General features: G+C 40.8%; 1 protein-coding gene across 1 annotated transcript in view; it reads left to right on the top strand.

Annotated features, from left to right (window-relative positions):
* The window catches only part of NR4A3 (nuclear receptor subfamily 4 group A member 3), a 97,846-nt gene extending 83,099 nt beyond the window's left edge, over positions 1-14,747 (top strand). The window contains exon 8 of the mRNA XM_089669460.1: positions 13,834-14,747. Coding sequence (XP_089525586.1) covers positions 13,834-14,087 — 254 coding nt within the window. The 3' untranslated portion in view covers positions 14,088-14,747. The remainder of the gene's footprint in view (positions 1-13,833) is intronic.
* The last annotated feature ends 1,759 nt before the right edge of the window (positions 14,748-16,506 follow it).

Here is a 16,506-nt window from a genome sequence, read left to right as displayed (position 1 = left end):
TACTGTGTTTGCACTATCGAAGTGTACTTCCACCATGTAACCTTCCAATATGTTACACCTGTATTTAGGCTGTTTTCTTTCTCTGTTTTTTAAATTGGTGGATGTGTTTTCTTTCATCTTTCAAGTATGTGTATCCATGTGGGCCACCTGATTTGACATTATGCAATTTTTAAAACTGAGAAATAGTGTTTTTTTTTTTAGATACAGTATTTGCAAAGATTTCTCAACATTTGTTTGAATCTTTGGCCTAGTGGGTTAGCTTCAGAAGACTGCAAGAATATAGTAAATCTGGCCATATATTAACCATGTTTTTTGTTCAATCAGCACATTAAACAAAATAAAATTATTAGATCACACTTGATGTGGATAGGGGAATCACTCCTACTGTGTTCTGACAGCGGGAAGACTACTCTGTCAGAATACAATGATCAATGCTTCCGGCTATAGCCAGCAGCACTGATTGTTCGGGAAAAACCTGACAGAAATTGATAGGTAGCTCGACTTCTGTACAACCAGATAGCCCATACATGGATTAAAATTAGTGGCTCTGAGGAAGAGGCAAGTCCTCGAAACGCATCAGCCTTTTGGATGTCTATACTCCCTATTATGGGTGTTGACCCAGCTGTTCTTTATGATGTGCCTTTACTATATTGTCGTTTGTGAGTACAACACCTACTTTATTTTTTATTAAACATTTTTTATGGTAATGCACTAGGCCTGTGCGCCCTCTGTTTTGTCTTTCCTCATTCAGTATATTTGGATTTCCCCGGTCCATTTGAGGGCAGCAAGGTGTGCATGTTCCAGGACATTCTTAATGTGGTTGTAGCCTGCATCCAGTCCATCCCCAAGCGCAGGAGCATTTGTGTTTGATGGATTGAAATTCGTCTGATCCCTGCTGAAATGAACAAATTTCGATCAATGTATAGCTGCCCTAATTCAATAATTCTTTACGAGCACAGCAACACAATTAACAAAACTGTCTTTAAAAAGTAGGATCACAGAAGTTGGGTTTCAATAGCTTTTTACTTTATAGCTGAGGAAATTTGATTTGATTTCTGAGTTTGTTGAGCAGTAAAAGTAGTTTTTGTCCATTTCATAGCATTGCTGCTTTGCACGCAGTAACTTCTTAACTCATTTTACAAAAACTATATTTTTAGGTTGTACATGGACACTTGAGATCTTCTTCAGGCTGGATCTTCTTAGTTCTGATTGTTTATGTTTGCAGATAGGAAAATATAGGGGTGGATTAACTAAAGGAAAATAGACTGTACTTTACAAGTGCAGTTACTCCATAGCTTAGTAAATCTTAGTAAATGAGGTGATATTTCAGTTTGCAAAAGATACCCAATCACATGCAGAAGTAAGCTAATACTAGGGTATACCTTTTGCTGGTATTTAAGAGAAAAAAAAAGATCAGATAATTAAATCTGGGTCCATGCCTCATGATATTTTCTGAAAAGATATTTGCCTTAAAGTGGAATTCCAGTCATACCATAAATAAGCCTTAATCTACTTCTACTTAAAGCAGAGCTCCACCCAAAAGGGAATGTTCCGCTATAAGGACTGCTCCCCCGCTCCCCATTAAGGATTGGCACCTTTGGGGAGTGGGTACCCGAATTTGACAGGTATCCGCTCCCACTTCCGGAAACGGAAGGTGTCCTCCCTCCCTCCCTGTAGTCTTTTGGGACACGTGATAGGTCCCAGAAGACTACAGGACCATTCATGAAGCGCAGCGCTACTCGAGCATTCGCAGTGGGTACCCGGCTGTGAAGCTGCAAGCTATCACAGCCAGGTGCCCACACTGAAGATGCCGGCCTCCTGGAATACAGGACGACCGGTGAAACTAGCTGCGGGGGACACACCACAGGACAGGTAAAAGGCTGTTTTTTAAAAGTCAGCAACTATAGTTTTGTAGCTGCTGACTTTTATTTTTTGATAGGTCGAGTGGAACTCCGCTTTAAGCTTCAGGAGACTGCAAAAATACAGTAAAGCTGGCCATATATCAATAATTTTTATTTATTTATTCATTCTGTCTTTATTAGTTTATACAAAATGTTTACAAAAAGAATGAAAACAAGAAAATACACAACATAATACAAAAGGTGTAAAAATCAAAACATATGTCAACTTTAGGCATTCCTACGATACAGGTAATCAATATGTTGGGTCCACTGGTCAAGAGTCGTGTCGCTTAGGTGCAGAAACATATGCAGAGAGACAAAAAACATACAATGAAATAAGACTGTTCCAAACGGAGACTCCACTATGATGAGACCCAACTGACCCGCGTCAGAGAGCTTAGAAAGTAAGGGAGCATATAGTAAGTAAGGGGGAGAGCAGGGTGGGGGAGGAGAAAGGGAGTAGGAGTGGAAGGGAAGGATAATCTGTCCCTCCCTCCTGGGTAGACCAGCGCATGGGAGACCCCATCCATGTGTGTTTATGCAGCAGAAATACCCAGCAGGGCAGAATCCCATTACCTCTGTGGTAGCCAAGAGCCTGGTCTCATCCAGAGGCTCAGATGGGTCAGTGCCAAGACTCAAGTACGCCCTCCAGTACCCCCTCGCACAACGCTGGTCAAGACTTCTATTGTCTTTATATCTTCAATCCTATGAAACCGGAACGCTAAAGAAGGCACTGTTGAGGTTTTCCATAAAGCAGGGGTACCGCGAGCGTGCAGCATTAACCAGGTGTTGAGCAATTGACTCTTTTTACTCTTTTTACTCGAGCGAGATGCTCGAGAGGTGTAGCAGAAAAAAACGTGGGTAAAGGGGACAGGGCTATCAGTGAATTTCTGTGCTATAGAATGGACTTGTGTTCAATATGGTCAAAGCAATGAACAGGACCAAAAAACAGGTAGCATGTCACCACAACGCCAACAGGAATCAGTCACTGATGGATACATCCGGTGAAGCACCGCAGGCATACGGTACCACCGAGTTACTATTTTATAGCCCGTCTCCTGGTATCTATTACTAATGGAGGATTTGTAGGAAAGGGTTAAAATTTTTCTATGATCTTCTGGTGTAAGTTGAAGATCTCCCATTGGTTCAGGAATTTCAGAGTGGCGGAAGAAGACTTAGAGTCAGTAAGTGTTTGTAGATGAGAGACAAAGGGCAAAAGGGGGGTAAATATCAATGTAGAAATAGGATAATTGGAGCAGATGAAATCGGTTAAGGTGGGAAAATGGTGATATCTGCGACATCTATTGTACATTTAGCCATCGTAAGTGACTTATATAATGTGTAACAGAGTGCAAGTCCTGTCGGCAGAGTAAAGACAAAGTTGCATCTTGCAGACCTGAAGGAAATTTAGGGGTGTCCATAATGGGATAGAGGGGCGAAGGAAAAGGAGATAGGCCATAAGTAGTAAAGGCCTTTACACAAAGATTCCAAATTGGGGCGATGGTCGGATGATTACGTAAGGATAAGGTACAGTGCTTTGAAAAAGTATTCATACTCCTTGAAATTTTCCACATTTTGTCATGTTACAACCAAAAACGTAAATTTATTTTATTGGGATTTTATGTGATAGACCAACACAAAGTGGCACATAATTGTGAAGTGAAAAGAAAATGATAAATGGTTTTCAAAAGTTTTTACAAAACTTTTTTAAAAACAAATATCTGAAGTGTGGCGTGCATTTTTATTCAGCCCCCTTTACTCTGATACCCCTAACTAAAATCTAATGGAACCAATTGCCTTCAGAAGTCACCTAGTAGGTAAATAGCGTCCTCCTGTGTGTCATTTAATCTTAGTATAAATACAGCTGTTCTGTGAAGCCCTTAGAGGATTGTAAGAGAACATTAGTGAACAAACAGCATCATGAAGGCCAAGGAACACACCAGACAGGTCAGGGATAAAGTTGTGAGGAATTTTAAACCAGGGTTAGGTTATAAAGAAAATATCCTAAGCTTTGAACATCTCCAGGAGCACTGTTCAATCCAGTACCTGAAAATGGAAAGAGTATGGCACAACTGCAACCTTACCAAGACATGGCCATCCACCTAAAGTGACAGGCTGGGCAAGGAGAGCATTAATAGACAAGCAGCCAAGAGGCCCATGGGAACTGTGGAGGAGCTGCAGAGTTCTACAATTCAGGTGGGAGAATCTCTCCACAGGACAACTATTAGTTGTGCACTCCACAAATCTGGCCTTTTATGCAAGAGTGGCAAGAAGAAATCCATTGTTGAAAGAAAATCATAAGAAGTCCTGTTTGCAATTTGTGAGAAGCCATGTGAGGGACACAGCAAACATGTGGAAGAAGGTGCTCTGGTCAGGCAAGACCAAAATTTTACTTTTTGGCCTAAAAGCCAAATGCTATGTGTGGTGGAAAACTAACACTACACATCACCCTGAACACACCATCCCCACCGTGAAACATGATGGTGGCAGCATCATATTGTGGAGATGGTTTTGTATTCAGCAGGGACAGGGAAGCTGGTCAGAGTTGATGGAAAGATGGATGGAGCCAAATATAGGGCAATCTTAGAAGAGCCTGCAAAAGACTTGAGACTGGGGCAGAGGTTCACCTTCCAGCAGGGCAATGACCCTAAACATACAGCCAGAGCTACAATGGGATGGTTTAGGTCAAAGCATATTCATGTTTTAGAATGGCGCAGTCAAAGTCCAGACCTAAATCTAATTGAGAATCTCTGGCAAGACTTGAAAATTGCTGTTCACAGACACTCTCCATCCAATCTGACAGAGGTTGAGCTATTTTGCAGAGAGGAATGGGCACAAATTTCACTCTCTAGATGTAAAAAGCTGGCAGAGACATACCCACTGTAATTGCAGCAAAAGGTTCTACAAATTATTGACTCAGGGAGGCTGAATACAAATGCACGCCGCACTTTTCAGATATTTATTTGTGAACAATTTTGAAAACCATTTATCATTTTCCGTCCACTTCACAATTATGTGTCACTTTGTGTTGGTCTATCGCATACAATCCCAATAAAATACATTTATGTTTTTGGTTGTAACATGACAAAATGTGGAAAATTTCAAGGGGTATGAATACTTTTTCAAGGCACTGTAGGTAAGGAAGGGCACCATGACAGTACTGAGAGAGGTGTGGGACAAACTATTGCTTGGTTTGTGAGTGTCTATTCCAGTCAATGACTCTAGTGAGATGTGACGCCATTTGGTAGTCTCACGTCGGTCATTGTCATGCCACCCTCTGTTGTCCAGTGTCTGAGAGTTGTATGTTTAATACAGGCTTTTACCCCATATAAACCGATTCTAGAGTGATTGCATTGATCTCAGATAGGAAGATGGGATGGAGATTGGCAGAGTTTGGAAAAGGTAAAGTAGTTTAGGGTGGAGATTTTGTTTAATAACATTACTTCTACCCAAGGTATGGTGGTGCTGTATCTTTCTTAAAAGAGGCGAGAAGTGGCACAAAATTCAGGGAATACATTTTGGAAAAATCAATAGCCAGCTGGATTCCCAAGTATTGGAAGTTGGAGGAGGCCTATTTAAATGAAGAGTTGGATCTGACTCTCTGCAGCACTGCCCCCCGCAAAGTCAAGTTTAATGCTTCAGATTTCTGGAGGTTTGTCCTGAAATTAGATAGAGCTCCATAGCGTTGAAACTCAGCCATTAGGTTAGGTACTGATATGTCAGGTTGACTAATGAAAAATAAAAGGTCAACCACATATGCGGAGCCCTTATGCCAGTTCCGTCCGACCTCGATTCCATTAATAGCAGAGTTTGCCTGTATTTGACGTAAGAAGGGCTCTAAGGTCAAATAAAAGTTAGGGTCGACAGGGGGCAGCCCCGATGCATCCCATTTTTGATATCCAACAGTTGGGAATTATGCCATTGGCTCTAACTTGTGCCGTAGGCTGGAGAGTTGAGCCGGAGACTCAATCCAACCCATCCTAGAGTTACCAAAACCAACGGCCTTTAAAGTAAGTTCAAGGAAAGTCCATTCCACCCTTTTCAGCATCCATAGAAAGGATGAAACTATGATTAGCCTTTGACAGGCTGGAGTAGATCACATTTAAAGCTTGGATTGTGCAATCAATTTTTTTTTTGTTCAGTCATGTTGAACAAAAAAAATTATTAGATCTCCGCATCCACACACTCAATACTGTATAGCAGAATTACTCCCGCTGTGCAACTGTGCTCTGACAGCGGGAAGACTACTCTGTCAGAATTTTGCAAAGAATACCCTATCACATGCAAGCAAAAAACAGCATTTTTGCTTGCACATTATTGGGTGATGGAAGTCAGCAGAGCTTCCCCTCATTTACTAAGCTCTGGAGGAACTGCACTTGCAGAGTGCAACTGAATTACCAAAGTGCATAATCTATTTGCCTTTAGTAAATCCACCCCATTGCATGCGCAGATCAAAGCCTTGCATGTCTCCTGTCTTCTCAATATTTGATCAACTGAATATATTCTCTTTCTAGCCAGTATAGAGGCTTGTACTGTGTTTGGTGGAGCTGGGGGATAGGATTGAATTGAGTTTAGCTTTTTGGTGTCAAACTGCATACCTCCCCAACTTTACAATATATATATATATTATATATAGTATAATGGTATCATTCAAAAGCAGTCTTGAATGTGAGTTAGGGACCTTAGATTGTAAGATCCTTGAGGGCAGAGACTGGTGTAACTATAAAATATATATGTAGCACACTGCATGAAATTGTCAGTGCTATATAAGTACCTGTAATAATTTTCTGAAAAAAAAGCTGAAGCCATTCTCAAGGGTAGTATTTTGACCTCTGTGAGAGGCAATAAATACTTGTAAGTATTAAAGATATACACTACTTAGCATTCATGTACTGAAAAATATATCTGATCATAGGTCTATTTATGGGTCTTTCTCTTGAAGTAAACTCCTTACACAATGTCAGTGACATTTTCTAATATTTGGCTGCCTAATAGATTACAATATTTAAAAATACTCACTGATAAATGAGATAACTTAGAATCAATTTCAGAAGTAGCAGAATTTTATATTGTGATCAACAAGATTTATTCTATTAGGTTAATATACCAGTCAGCTATAAACAACATTCAACAGATATGCAGCACAATATCGTGTTTTTTCACATACCTTTTTCCCTTCTCTGCCCATTCCATATTGGCAGCGGGAGGCACTGCTAAAAGAGATATATATATATAAAAAAAACACTATATATATTTATATCATATTTACATTAGTAAGTAAAGTGGTAAAATCAAATTTAATGCCATGCTGTTACCGCTATAGTTAAATTAAACATTAATTTTGTATAGATGACCAAATAGTTGTGCTCTCACTGAAGGGTGAGTTAATTCCTTGCGGGATCTCAGTGGCAGTGCTGACATGTCTGGCAGGCTATATTGATCTTTACGTGAATTCACTGAATAAATAATGGTTGCCATAGTAATTGAGGACTCATGACAAGCTGAGAAGCAGAGAAAATTCCAGATCGCTTCATGTTTCATGTTTGGCACAAAACAACTGCACGATGTTGTAGAAATTTGTTATCTGGAATTTGAAAAAAAAAATACACTTAAAGATAAAAGGCTTAGTTATCCACCTCTCTTTACAGTATATTTCTTAAAACTATGCATATCTGCACATATTCATTTTCAGGCAGAAATCTATAAAATTGCAGACAGTAAAAGGGACCTTTGTTTTTATGTCAACCTTAGATTGTACGCCCCTTGAGGGTTAGGGACTGATGTGAATGTACAATATATATGTAAAGCGCTGCTTAAATTGACGGCGCTATATTAGTACCTGAAATAATAATAAAATGGATTGACCAGGCCAGTCACTGTGAAAGGTGGTCTTACTAGGTGAGGCCACTATATTTTGGTAAGGGAAATACAACCTCAGGAGCTGGAAAAATTTGCATACTTGAGTGCACCAGATATAGAGGCTACCAGAACAGCTACAAGAAAAGATGAGCATATATGCCTGAAGGTGCTTGTTATTTTTTAAAACAGTACTTTTAGAATATTTAATTTGAGTTCAGGTATGCTTTAACTAGGTTGGTGCCACAACCTTTTCCCTGTTAAAGCAGGACTGATTTAACCCTTTGAGGACCGTAAGATTTTGGAACGCCAAAAGAATCAATTTTTTTGTTTTTAAAGTTCGTACACTTCAGTTGCTGTAACTAAGCCATTTCATTAAATAATTGGCAAAAAGCTAGATCCATTTGTTGTTTGTTGATAAGAACTAATATTTTGACTCAAACCAAAAAAAAAAGAATAGTTTTAAGTTCTTAATCAGATGATACACGCAATTAAAAACATGGGACAAATACGTCCCTTGGTCCTCAAAGGGTTAATACAAAAATTTGTCTGGATACCCAGAACGTAAACTACATTATACCTCCCCTAATATTTTTTTTTTTATTCCAATATAAAAGATCAATAATCCAAGGTTACAGTAATTGTATGAGCAGAAAACTGAAAAAAGGTACAGTATAGATGTTGTACTACCATTGTTCATATACTGTAGAAATAAATATGAAGGATGCGAAAGGAAGGCAATATTGTAGCTTGGATCACAAAACCTAGGAAGCTATGGGAGATGGCATCAGCCTGGAACAAACTGACAATCAAAGAGAAGAAAAAGACAAAAATGTAGGAATGGCAGAAAATAAAAGAACTCATGACCATAAGATAAGATGGGGGAGAAAGGGGGAAGGAATGGGAGGGTAAGGAGGGAAGCATGACGCTGAGGATTCCCCACCAGCACATGATCTCTAAATGAAACAAGTAAGAACTAGACCAAAAGAGCAGGATGTTCTGAAGCCTCCTTGTATGTGTGACATGTATCCCAGGAGGCCGGGGTGGACCAAGGGCTAATATCATTCTTGTTTAGCAAGGATTGAGAAAGTGGGAGCAAGTGCCTACTGATAAAGGTAGTTGCTACCCAAAAAAAACTTCCAAATGTGTAATGTGGAGGAAAGAGGGTATGGATGATGCAATGTATTGAAGGGTAACTCCGCGTTTGTGGGGAAAAAAACTAGCAAATAAAAAAATATAGCGTATACAAATACGACTCAAGTCATATTGTAATTGTATGTTATTAAAAATAACCTTTCCTTTCAATCTGCAGCACTGTAATTTTCTGTAAAATGCAATGTAATATGGCTACCTGGAGGTATTCTGTACACAGAAGGTGTACAGAACGCCCCCTGAAAATGTAATTTCCTACTTGACTGATGGACTTACGGATTTTCCCAGAAGTCTGCACTAGGATACAAATCAGATTTTGAACATCCCCTGCAACAAAAATGTCATTTGTAGTGGGATACTCCCAAAAGGAAATCACATCTAAAGGGATGCAGACCTTGCCAATTTCCTCATTAGAGCCCTGCAGCTGCAGCAGCTGCAGCAGCTGATTGATAATTATAAACCACTCCCATACAGATTCACTCAGCACATGGACATGAACAAACAACAATTGAATCTGAATAACAAAAGGTAGGAATCTGCTGCAACGTTTGTTAAAATCCTTGCAATGTACATAGATCACCCAGAGGGGAATGCTTTTTTTCTCAACAAAAGTGGAGCTACTCTTTACATGTGGGTGAAGGTAACCTATAACTGCCTAGTTGGAAGATCTATGCCTAGCACTGAAATGTACACTCACAAGTGTATAAGTCAATGCAAAGTTTTAATTAGAGACAGCATTCCAGAAAGAAGTAAGTAGGCCATTCTCTTTATTGTCTATAGAAATTGTGTGATTGACAGAAAAATTGGACTGCAACGCAATGTATTCCAAATAGCATGTAAATGTATTCCAAATACCATGCAAGTAGTTCACCAAAGAAGTTGCAGCACCATGTAGTGTTGATCAACACTATGAAAAGGATGAAAAACTACTTCTGTTCAATAAACTCAGACATCAAACTTCCTCAATTTAGCCTTATAAAGTAAAAAGCGATTGGAACCCATCTTCTGTGATCTTGCAAGTTTTTAAAGACTGTTTTGTTAATTGTGTTCCTTTACTTGCAAATAATTACTGAATAAGGGCATCCATACATGGGTTTGAAATTTGGCCAGTTCAGCAAGGATTGGCAAGTTTTGATTCACGTATGGGCATGGAGATCATACATTCTAATGATAGACTTCTGTATAGCCGCCCTGTAGGATTTTCCCCACTCAGTCAGCGTATTCTGATGGCAGGGGAGTCTCCCTACTGTCGGACTACAATAACCTCAGCGGGGAGCATTCTCCCATCCACATAGGCAGGCCATAGATGGGCCATTTATCGGCCGAATTTTTGGCCGATAAACTAAAAATCGTTTGTTGCTGGCAGCGATGCTGCCACCAATGTCCACGCAAAAAGGCCGTTTTTTGTGGATTTTCCAGCATGACCAATAAAAGTAAACAAGAAGATCCGCGAAAAAAGGTCGATGGTATTGCCCCATTAACGGTGTGAATATCAGCCGAATTTTCGTGCGGACGCAAATTCGGCCGATAAATGACCCGTCTATGGCCTGCAATAGAGTGTGTGGGTTGGGGATTTTTTTTTCCGTTAAACTCATTGGCTGAATAAACAAAACAGACTCATCTGCTTTAGTACTGTTACATACTGAGGGGGTTATTTAGTAAAGCTGGAGAGTGCAAAATCAAGCTCACGCCTGCCTATAAACCAATTGGCTTCCAGGTTTTATTGGCAAAGCTTAACCTCCCTGGCGGTATGATTATTTCAGATTTTTGGTGCTGAAAGCGGTACCATTATTTTGCATGGAAATATGTAGTTTTTTATTGTAGGCTGTAATTCTTAGGAATAACTCACTGAAATCTGTCCGAACAAGAGTCTAGTAAACATCCCGGGTATGATAAAATTTGAAACACGAAATCATAAATTATAATTTAATAAATAATCATAAAAAGTAATAATATAATAAGAATAAATTTAATTCAATAATATAATCAAACCAAAAACACTGAAATTTGAAATACAGAGGCAAATTCGCACATCGCTGAGCAAAGTCGCAAAATCGTTTTCAGTGTCTGATGACGAATTTCCCCCATGAATCATTATCACTCAATTCTGCAAGTGGTTCTGATTTACTATCACTGTTCTCTAGCCGGTCTAAAACCGCTTTTGACGTAAAGGGACGCTTTTTGGACGCCATGGACTTTTCTCAGTTTCCAGGCAGAAAGAACTGCAGGCAGGGCGCAGGACAAAGCACTCGGGACAAAATGTATGTGAAATGGGTTGAAACAGCAATGTTTTACTATGTAATAGTCATTTTTAAAAAAATGATATTTTTTAAAAATTTCAAATTTGCTGCCGGTTCCGGCGCCCAAACGTCCCGACGTCACAGGGACCGGAACACGGAAGCCGGATGCCGGCATCGGCCAGAGGAGATGGCCGGGGACGCTGCAGGGGACACATTGTGGGAGCGAAGGACAAGGTAAGTGCTGCAGGGACCCCCTGAGCAACGCCGCATGGTAAGCCCTAGTGAAGCTCGGGGTTACTGCTTTTGGTACTGAAACTCTACCCCGAGCTACACTCGGGAATACCGCCAGGGGGGTTAAACTCATTGGCTGAATAAACAAAACAGACTCATCTGCTTTAGTAATGTTACATACTGAGGGGGTTATTTAGTAAAGCTGGAAAGTGCAAAATCAAGCTCACGCCTGCCTATAAACCAATTGGCTTCCAGGTTTTATTGGCAAAGCTTAATTGAACAACCTGAACAAGTGAGCCTGATTTTGCATTCTCCAGCTTTAGTAAATAAACCACTGAGCAACACTTTCAGACTCATTTACCTTCTTACAAAAGTGTCAGGTAAGAGACAAGTGAACCTGAGTCTTTGTAACTTTGTTAAACACTTTAAATGAAATAATTTGAAATGAATACTGAGTGGTGCTACAATTTAGTAAGTAGTGCCCCATCTCCTTTGGACATGAAAATGTATCATCAAAAGGTGTGTTTTGGCTCAGCATATCTTGGGGACCTGTGTTGATGGGCGTTGATGAGCAAATACAAAATGCTGAATGCTAGCAGCCAGGGCTGGTGCTAGACAATTTTACACCCTAGGCAAGACCAGCTACTTGCGCCCCCCCCCTCCTCCCCAAAAATAAATATTTGCAAAAACAGAAAATATTAAATCAGCAAAACATGAAACTGCAAATTTCTTTTCATTTGCAAATGTAAGTGACATAAGATGCCACCAGCACCAATTTTAAAGACAAAATATATATTAACCAAATATAAATTAACTGTATGAACCAATCAGACAGACAAAAAAAAAGAGACAGAGTTACAAAACTCCACAGTAATCAGCAGCCACCGCCAGCCAGTTTGCAGTAAGGTGTGTGCAAAGAAACAAAAAGAGGGCGCACGGGCCTAGTGCATTACCTTAAAAAAATTAGATTTATTGAATAAAAAGTAGTATACTCACAAAAGAATAAAATCAAAGGCACATCACAAAAAAGACAGCATGGTCCAATCTCCCAAGATGGTGGCTGTTGGGGACTGTAGGCCTCCAAATGGCTGTTACGTTTTGTGGCAGAACCTCTTCTTCAGAGCCTGGAGGGCTTCTTTGGATTTCCCTGGTCCGTTGAGGGCAGCAAGGCTTGCATTCCCAAAAAGTACTCCATGTGGGGTTACTGACATTGTGGAGCTCATCGTTCAATGCAGGAGTTTCAGCATTCATTTGCTCATGCTTTTTAATCAGGCTTGCAGTAAGGGACTGAGTCTGAGAGGAACACTTGAAGCTGCTACACTTGCCCCAGACACCCGGCATCTTCCACTGTCCTCTCTTCCTCCCCCTCTGCCACTCCTCCCCTCAGCTGAAGGGCTATTCATGATGTGGTGGCGTCCCACACGATCAGTCAGCATCTGCTCTCTTCACGATTGTCTGTCCCCTCCTCTTTCTGTCACCTCCTTGACCCGCCATCCTCCTAGGCTCAGCTCACCTCTGATGGCTCCTGCCAGGGTGCGGAGTCCAGGCTACGGCTCTCAGTGAGGACAGGCGGCCTCCCAGCACTGCACTGCTTCCCTCTCATACACTTCGGGCCCCGATCATCCTACTCACATAGGGTTAACCCTGCAACCAGAGCACATCCCTGCCAATTGATTGGCTGCAGCTGTGTAGAAGAAGGCAGAGTCAGCACTGGACACGCCCCATTCTGTCACTAGCTGGCTCCCTGTTACAGCTGGAGGATTGGTGTGTGCAAGGAGATGTACCTACCAATCCTTTGATCATAGACTGCTGATAGCCCGGGGTCCTGGGCTAATGTCATCACTTCCCATTCTACGGGGAGCTGACACTTCACTGCTACATGGAATGTTGTCATGTGTATACTAAATGGTCATGTGTGTGGACAGGCTGTGTAACAATTGTGCAGAGTAAAGATACCATCATTCCATGTGTATGAGGAGAGGGGGATTCTGCAGGGAAATGGAGAATTCATACAAAAGGTCCAGAGGCCACACAGAGAGAGAGTGCCGGCCTGTGCTGTGCCCAGGCGCCCCTAGGTGGCAGTGTGCCCTAGGCGGCTGCCTAGTTTGCCTAGTAGTGGAAGCATTGGTCTTGCTGGCAGCTCCATTATGAATGCTGACAGTTTTGATGTTTGTGCAAGAAAATATAGTAAGTAAAAGTATAGTTTCCGTGTGATTTTTTTTTTTTTTTTTTTTTTTTTTTTAAATTTGCCTCAAGTTTAGTGTTAAATAAGCCTGACACTATTTTGTATGCATGTAGTTATACGGATTTCTAAAACCGCACAGGCATAAACCAAAACAAAAGTAAAAAGCTTGTTAAGCACAATTTGTAAATAGCTTTTCTCAATTTTCACGGTATACTTACTTAAAATAACTTGTAAAAAAAAATTTAATTAATACACTTTTTTTTCATAGAACGACATGGCCTGAAAGAACCAAAGAAGGTGAATGAACTACACAACAAAATAATTTGCTGTTTAAAAGATCACTTAGCTTTAAATATTCAAAACAAAGGACAACTAGATACTGCAACAGCATTAAGTGTTCTAACAGATCTGCGTGCTCTTTGTACATTGGGACTTCAACGTATATTCTACTTGAAGCTGGAAGATTTGGTACCACCACCTCCTGTAATTGACAAATTATTTCTGGACACTTTGCCTTTTTAAAGATGTTGAAACAACATTGAAGATCCATCATGTTATGAACCGCAAAGCATTTGGTTATTTTAAACTATTTTAGTGTATGAAACACACTGAATTATCTATTTGTATTGTTCAAAGGAGATAAAACCCAATTTAAAGTAAATAGGTATTTGGTGAAAATTAGGTGCTGAAGTGTGTAAGGTACCAGTTTTAAGTAGATCAGAACAGAAAAAGTTAAGATTTGCTTTGCTACAGGGAAGATGTTTAGAAGTGTTAATTGTGCCTAAGCAGTTCCCTGAAAAAAAGTACCCTTTGCCTTGAATTTCTCCTGAAACATAGCAGTGCACTTCCTGGTATGTGAGTGTGCCTAGGCACTTCTGTACCTACAGCTTCATAGCTGTATATCTGTTGTGTGAGATCTAAAGCACCTGCGCTTTCAGATGTGAAGTGAGATTTGGTGATGTAACTACTGTGCCGCACACTGTTTTCCTTGCTTAAGACTTGACCTGCTTTTGCCTCTACCCAGAAGGCCACCTCCACACGGAAACAGTGCAGTATGATCAGTCCATAATGGGGAATACGTCAGCTGCAGGAGGACCACATGCAATACAGGTGTCCCGTCCTTTGCCATCTGCCTGTATTTTCTGAGCACAGCTTCCAGAGATCAGTTCCTATTTACCAAACTTATCAAAATAGTACTAGCAGAGAGTGTTAACAGCTTCAAAAAAAATTTTCAGATGTCTTCCTCAGGAAGCAGAATTTACAGGGCTATGGGAATTGTTAGAGAATACAAAATCACACATATACACACACAGGTTGAATCGGATGGACCTGTGTTTTTTTAAGCTTTATAAACTATGTAACTATGTAAATAGAAGACTCACAAAATACTTTGGCCTGAGGTAAGGGGAGAGTAACTACACCCCACCATCTCCAATGTGACAGCAATTGGTGCCTGGGCAGTCTGATGCCGATCTCGATCATTACCAAGTGGCCAGCATGCCTATGTTCATGCAAATAACTTTTAGATAGTTGGTATTTCCATGGTAAATTTTTAGGATCTGGTCACACTGTGAGAAGGCGTATTCTAACAAGACAGGTACAGTCTGGTTCTAGAGAATGCATGCTCTCTAGGTCTCAGCTTAAAGTGTTACTAAACCCAGGACCCTGCATTGACTATATCTGGTCTCCCAGGACCCTGCATTGACTAGATCTGGTCTCCCAGGACCCTGCATTGACTAGATCTGGTCTCCCAGGACCCTGCATTGACTAGATCTGGTCTCCCAGGACCCTGCATTGACTAGATCTGGTCTCCCACAGTACACACAACATGGAAATGCAATTATTTTAGTAAATATAAACTGATAAATACCTTTTCCCATCAACAGTTAAAGCAGTCTTGTAATTTCTATCAGTGTCCAGCAGAGCACTGGTTAACGTATGTATTATTTATTTCATTTATTTCAGGTACTTATATAGCGCCGTCAATTTACGCAGCGCTTCACACATTTATTGTACATTCACATCAGTCCCTAACCCTCAAGGGGTGTACAATCTAAGATCCCTAACTCACATTCATACATACACATACTAGGGACAATTTAGACAGAAGCCAATTCACCTACCAGCATGTCTTTGGAGTGTGGGAGGAAACCGGAGTACCCAGAAGAAACCCAGGCGGGCACAGGGAGAACATGCAAACTCCAGGCAGGTGGTGCCGTGGTTGGGATTCTAACCAACGACCCTAGTACTGCCAGGCGGAAGTGCTAACCATTTAGCCACTGTGCTGCCCTAAACGACTACATTGCCTGCCCTGAACCTAGACTGCCATTGGACTACTTTGTCTGTCTGCCATTTTGTTTGCTGTACTTAGCTGGTGCCTGCCCTGGCATGGTAGCTATAGGCACTACAGCATTACTTAGACGTCCTGGGGGGCAATGGAGTCCCGGTAGGCCTGCTTGCGTTATGGGAATTAGGTGTATTAGGAGTTTTCATTCTCCCCTCGTTGTCCTATGAGACTGCATAACCCCTGACCCTCTGTCTGGCCTTGTGCTGATCAAATGCACGCTCCCAAGAAAAGAAAACCTCTAGCAATACACCCCAAACTGAGCATGTGCAGCTTGCCCTCAAGCCTCTGTTCTATCAGAAGATGGATTGGGGAAAGTAGAAGAAGGGGTGGATCAGAGAAGAGAAGATCAAACATCCTTTTTTACACAGGAGCAGAGGATTAACCCCTTAGGTTCCACAGTGAGTATAGCAAGTATGCTTTACTGCATATACAGATTGATTTTACTGTTGTGGGTTTAGTAACACTTTAGTATTTTCCCAGCACATGTACACTTTAAAGTGGAACTTCACTTTTTCAATCAACACTGACTATTTCTAATCCTTATGCTGCTAGCATTAGTACATAGATAGGAAAGTATATCATATTTGCTTGTTT

Source organism: Staurois parvus, unplaced genomic scaffold (assembly GCF_062004578.1).
Source record: "Staurois parvus isolate SC_StPar_1 unplaced genomic scaffold, SC_StPar_1.0 ptg000077l, whole genome shotgun sequence".
Lineage (NCBI taxonomy): Eukaryota > Metazoa > Chordata > Amphibia > Anura > Ranidae > Staurois > Staurois parvus.
Note: the sequence above shows the minus strand (reverse complement) of the source record. Positions and strands in the feature narration are given on the sequence as shown.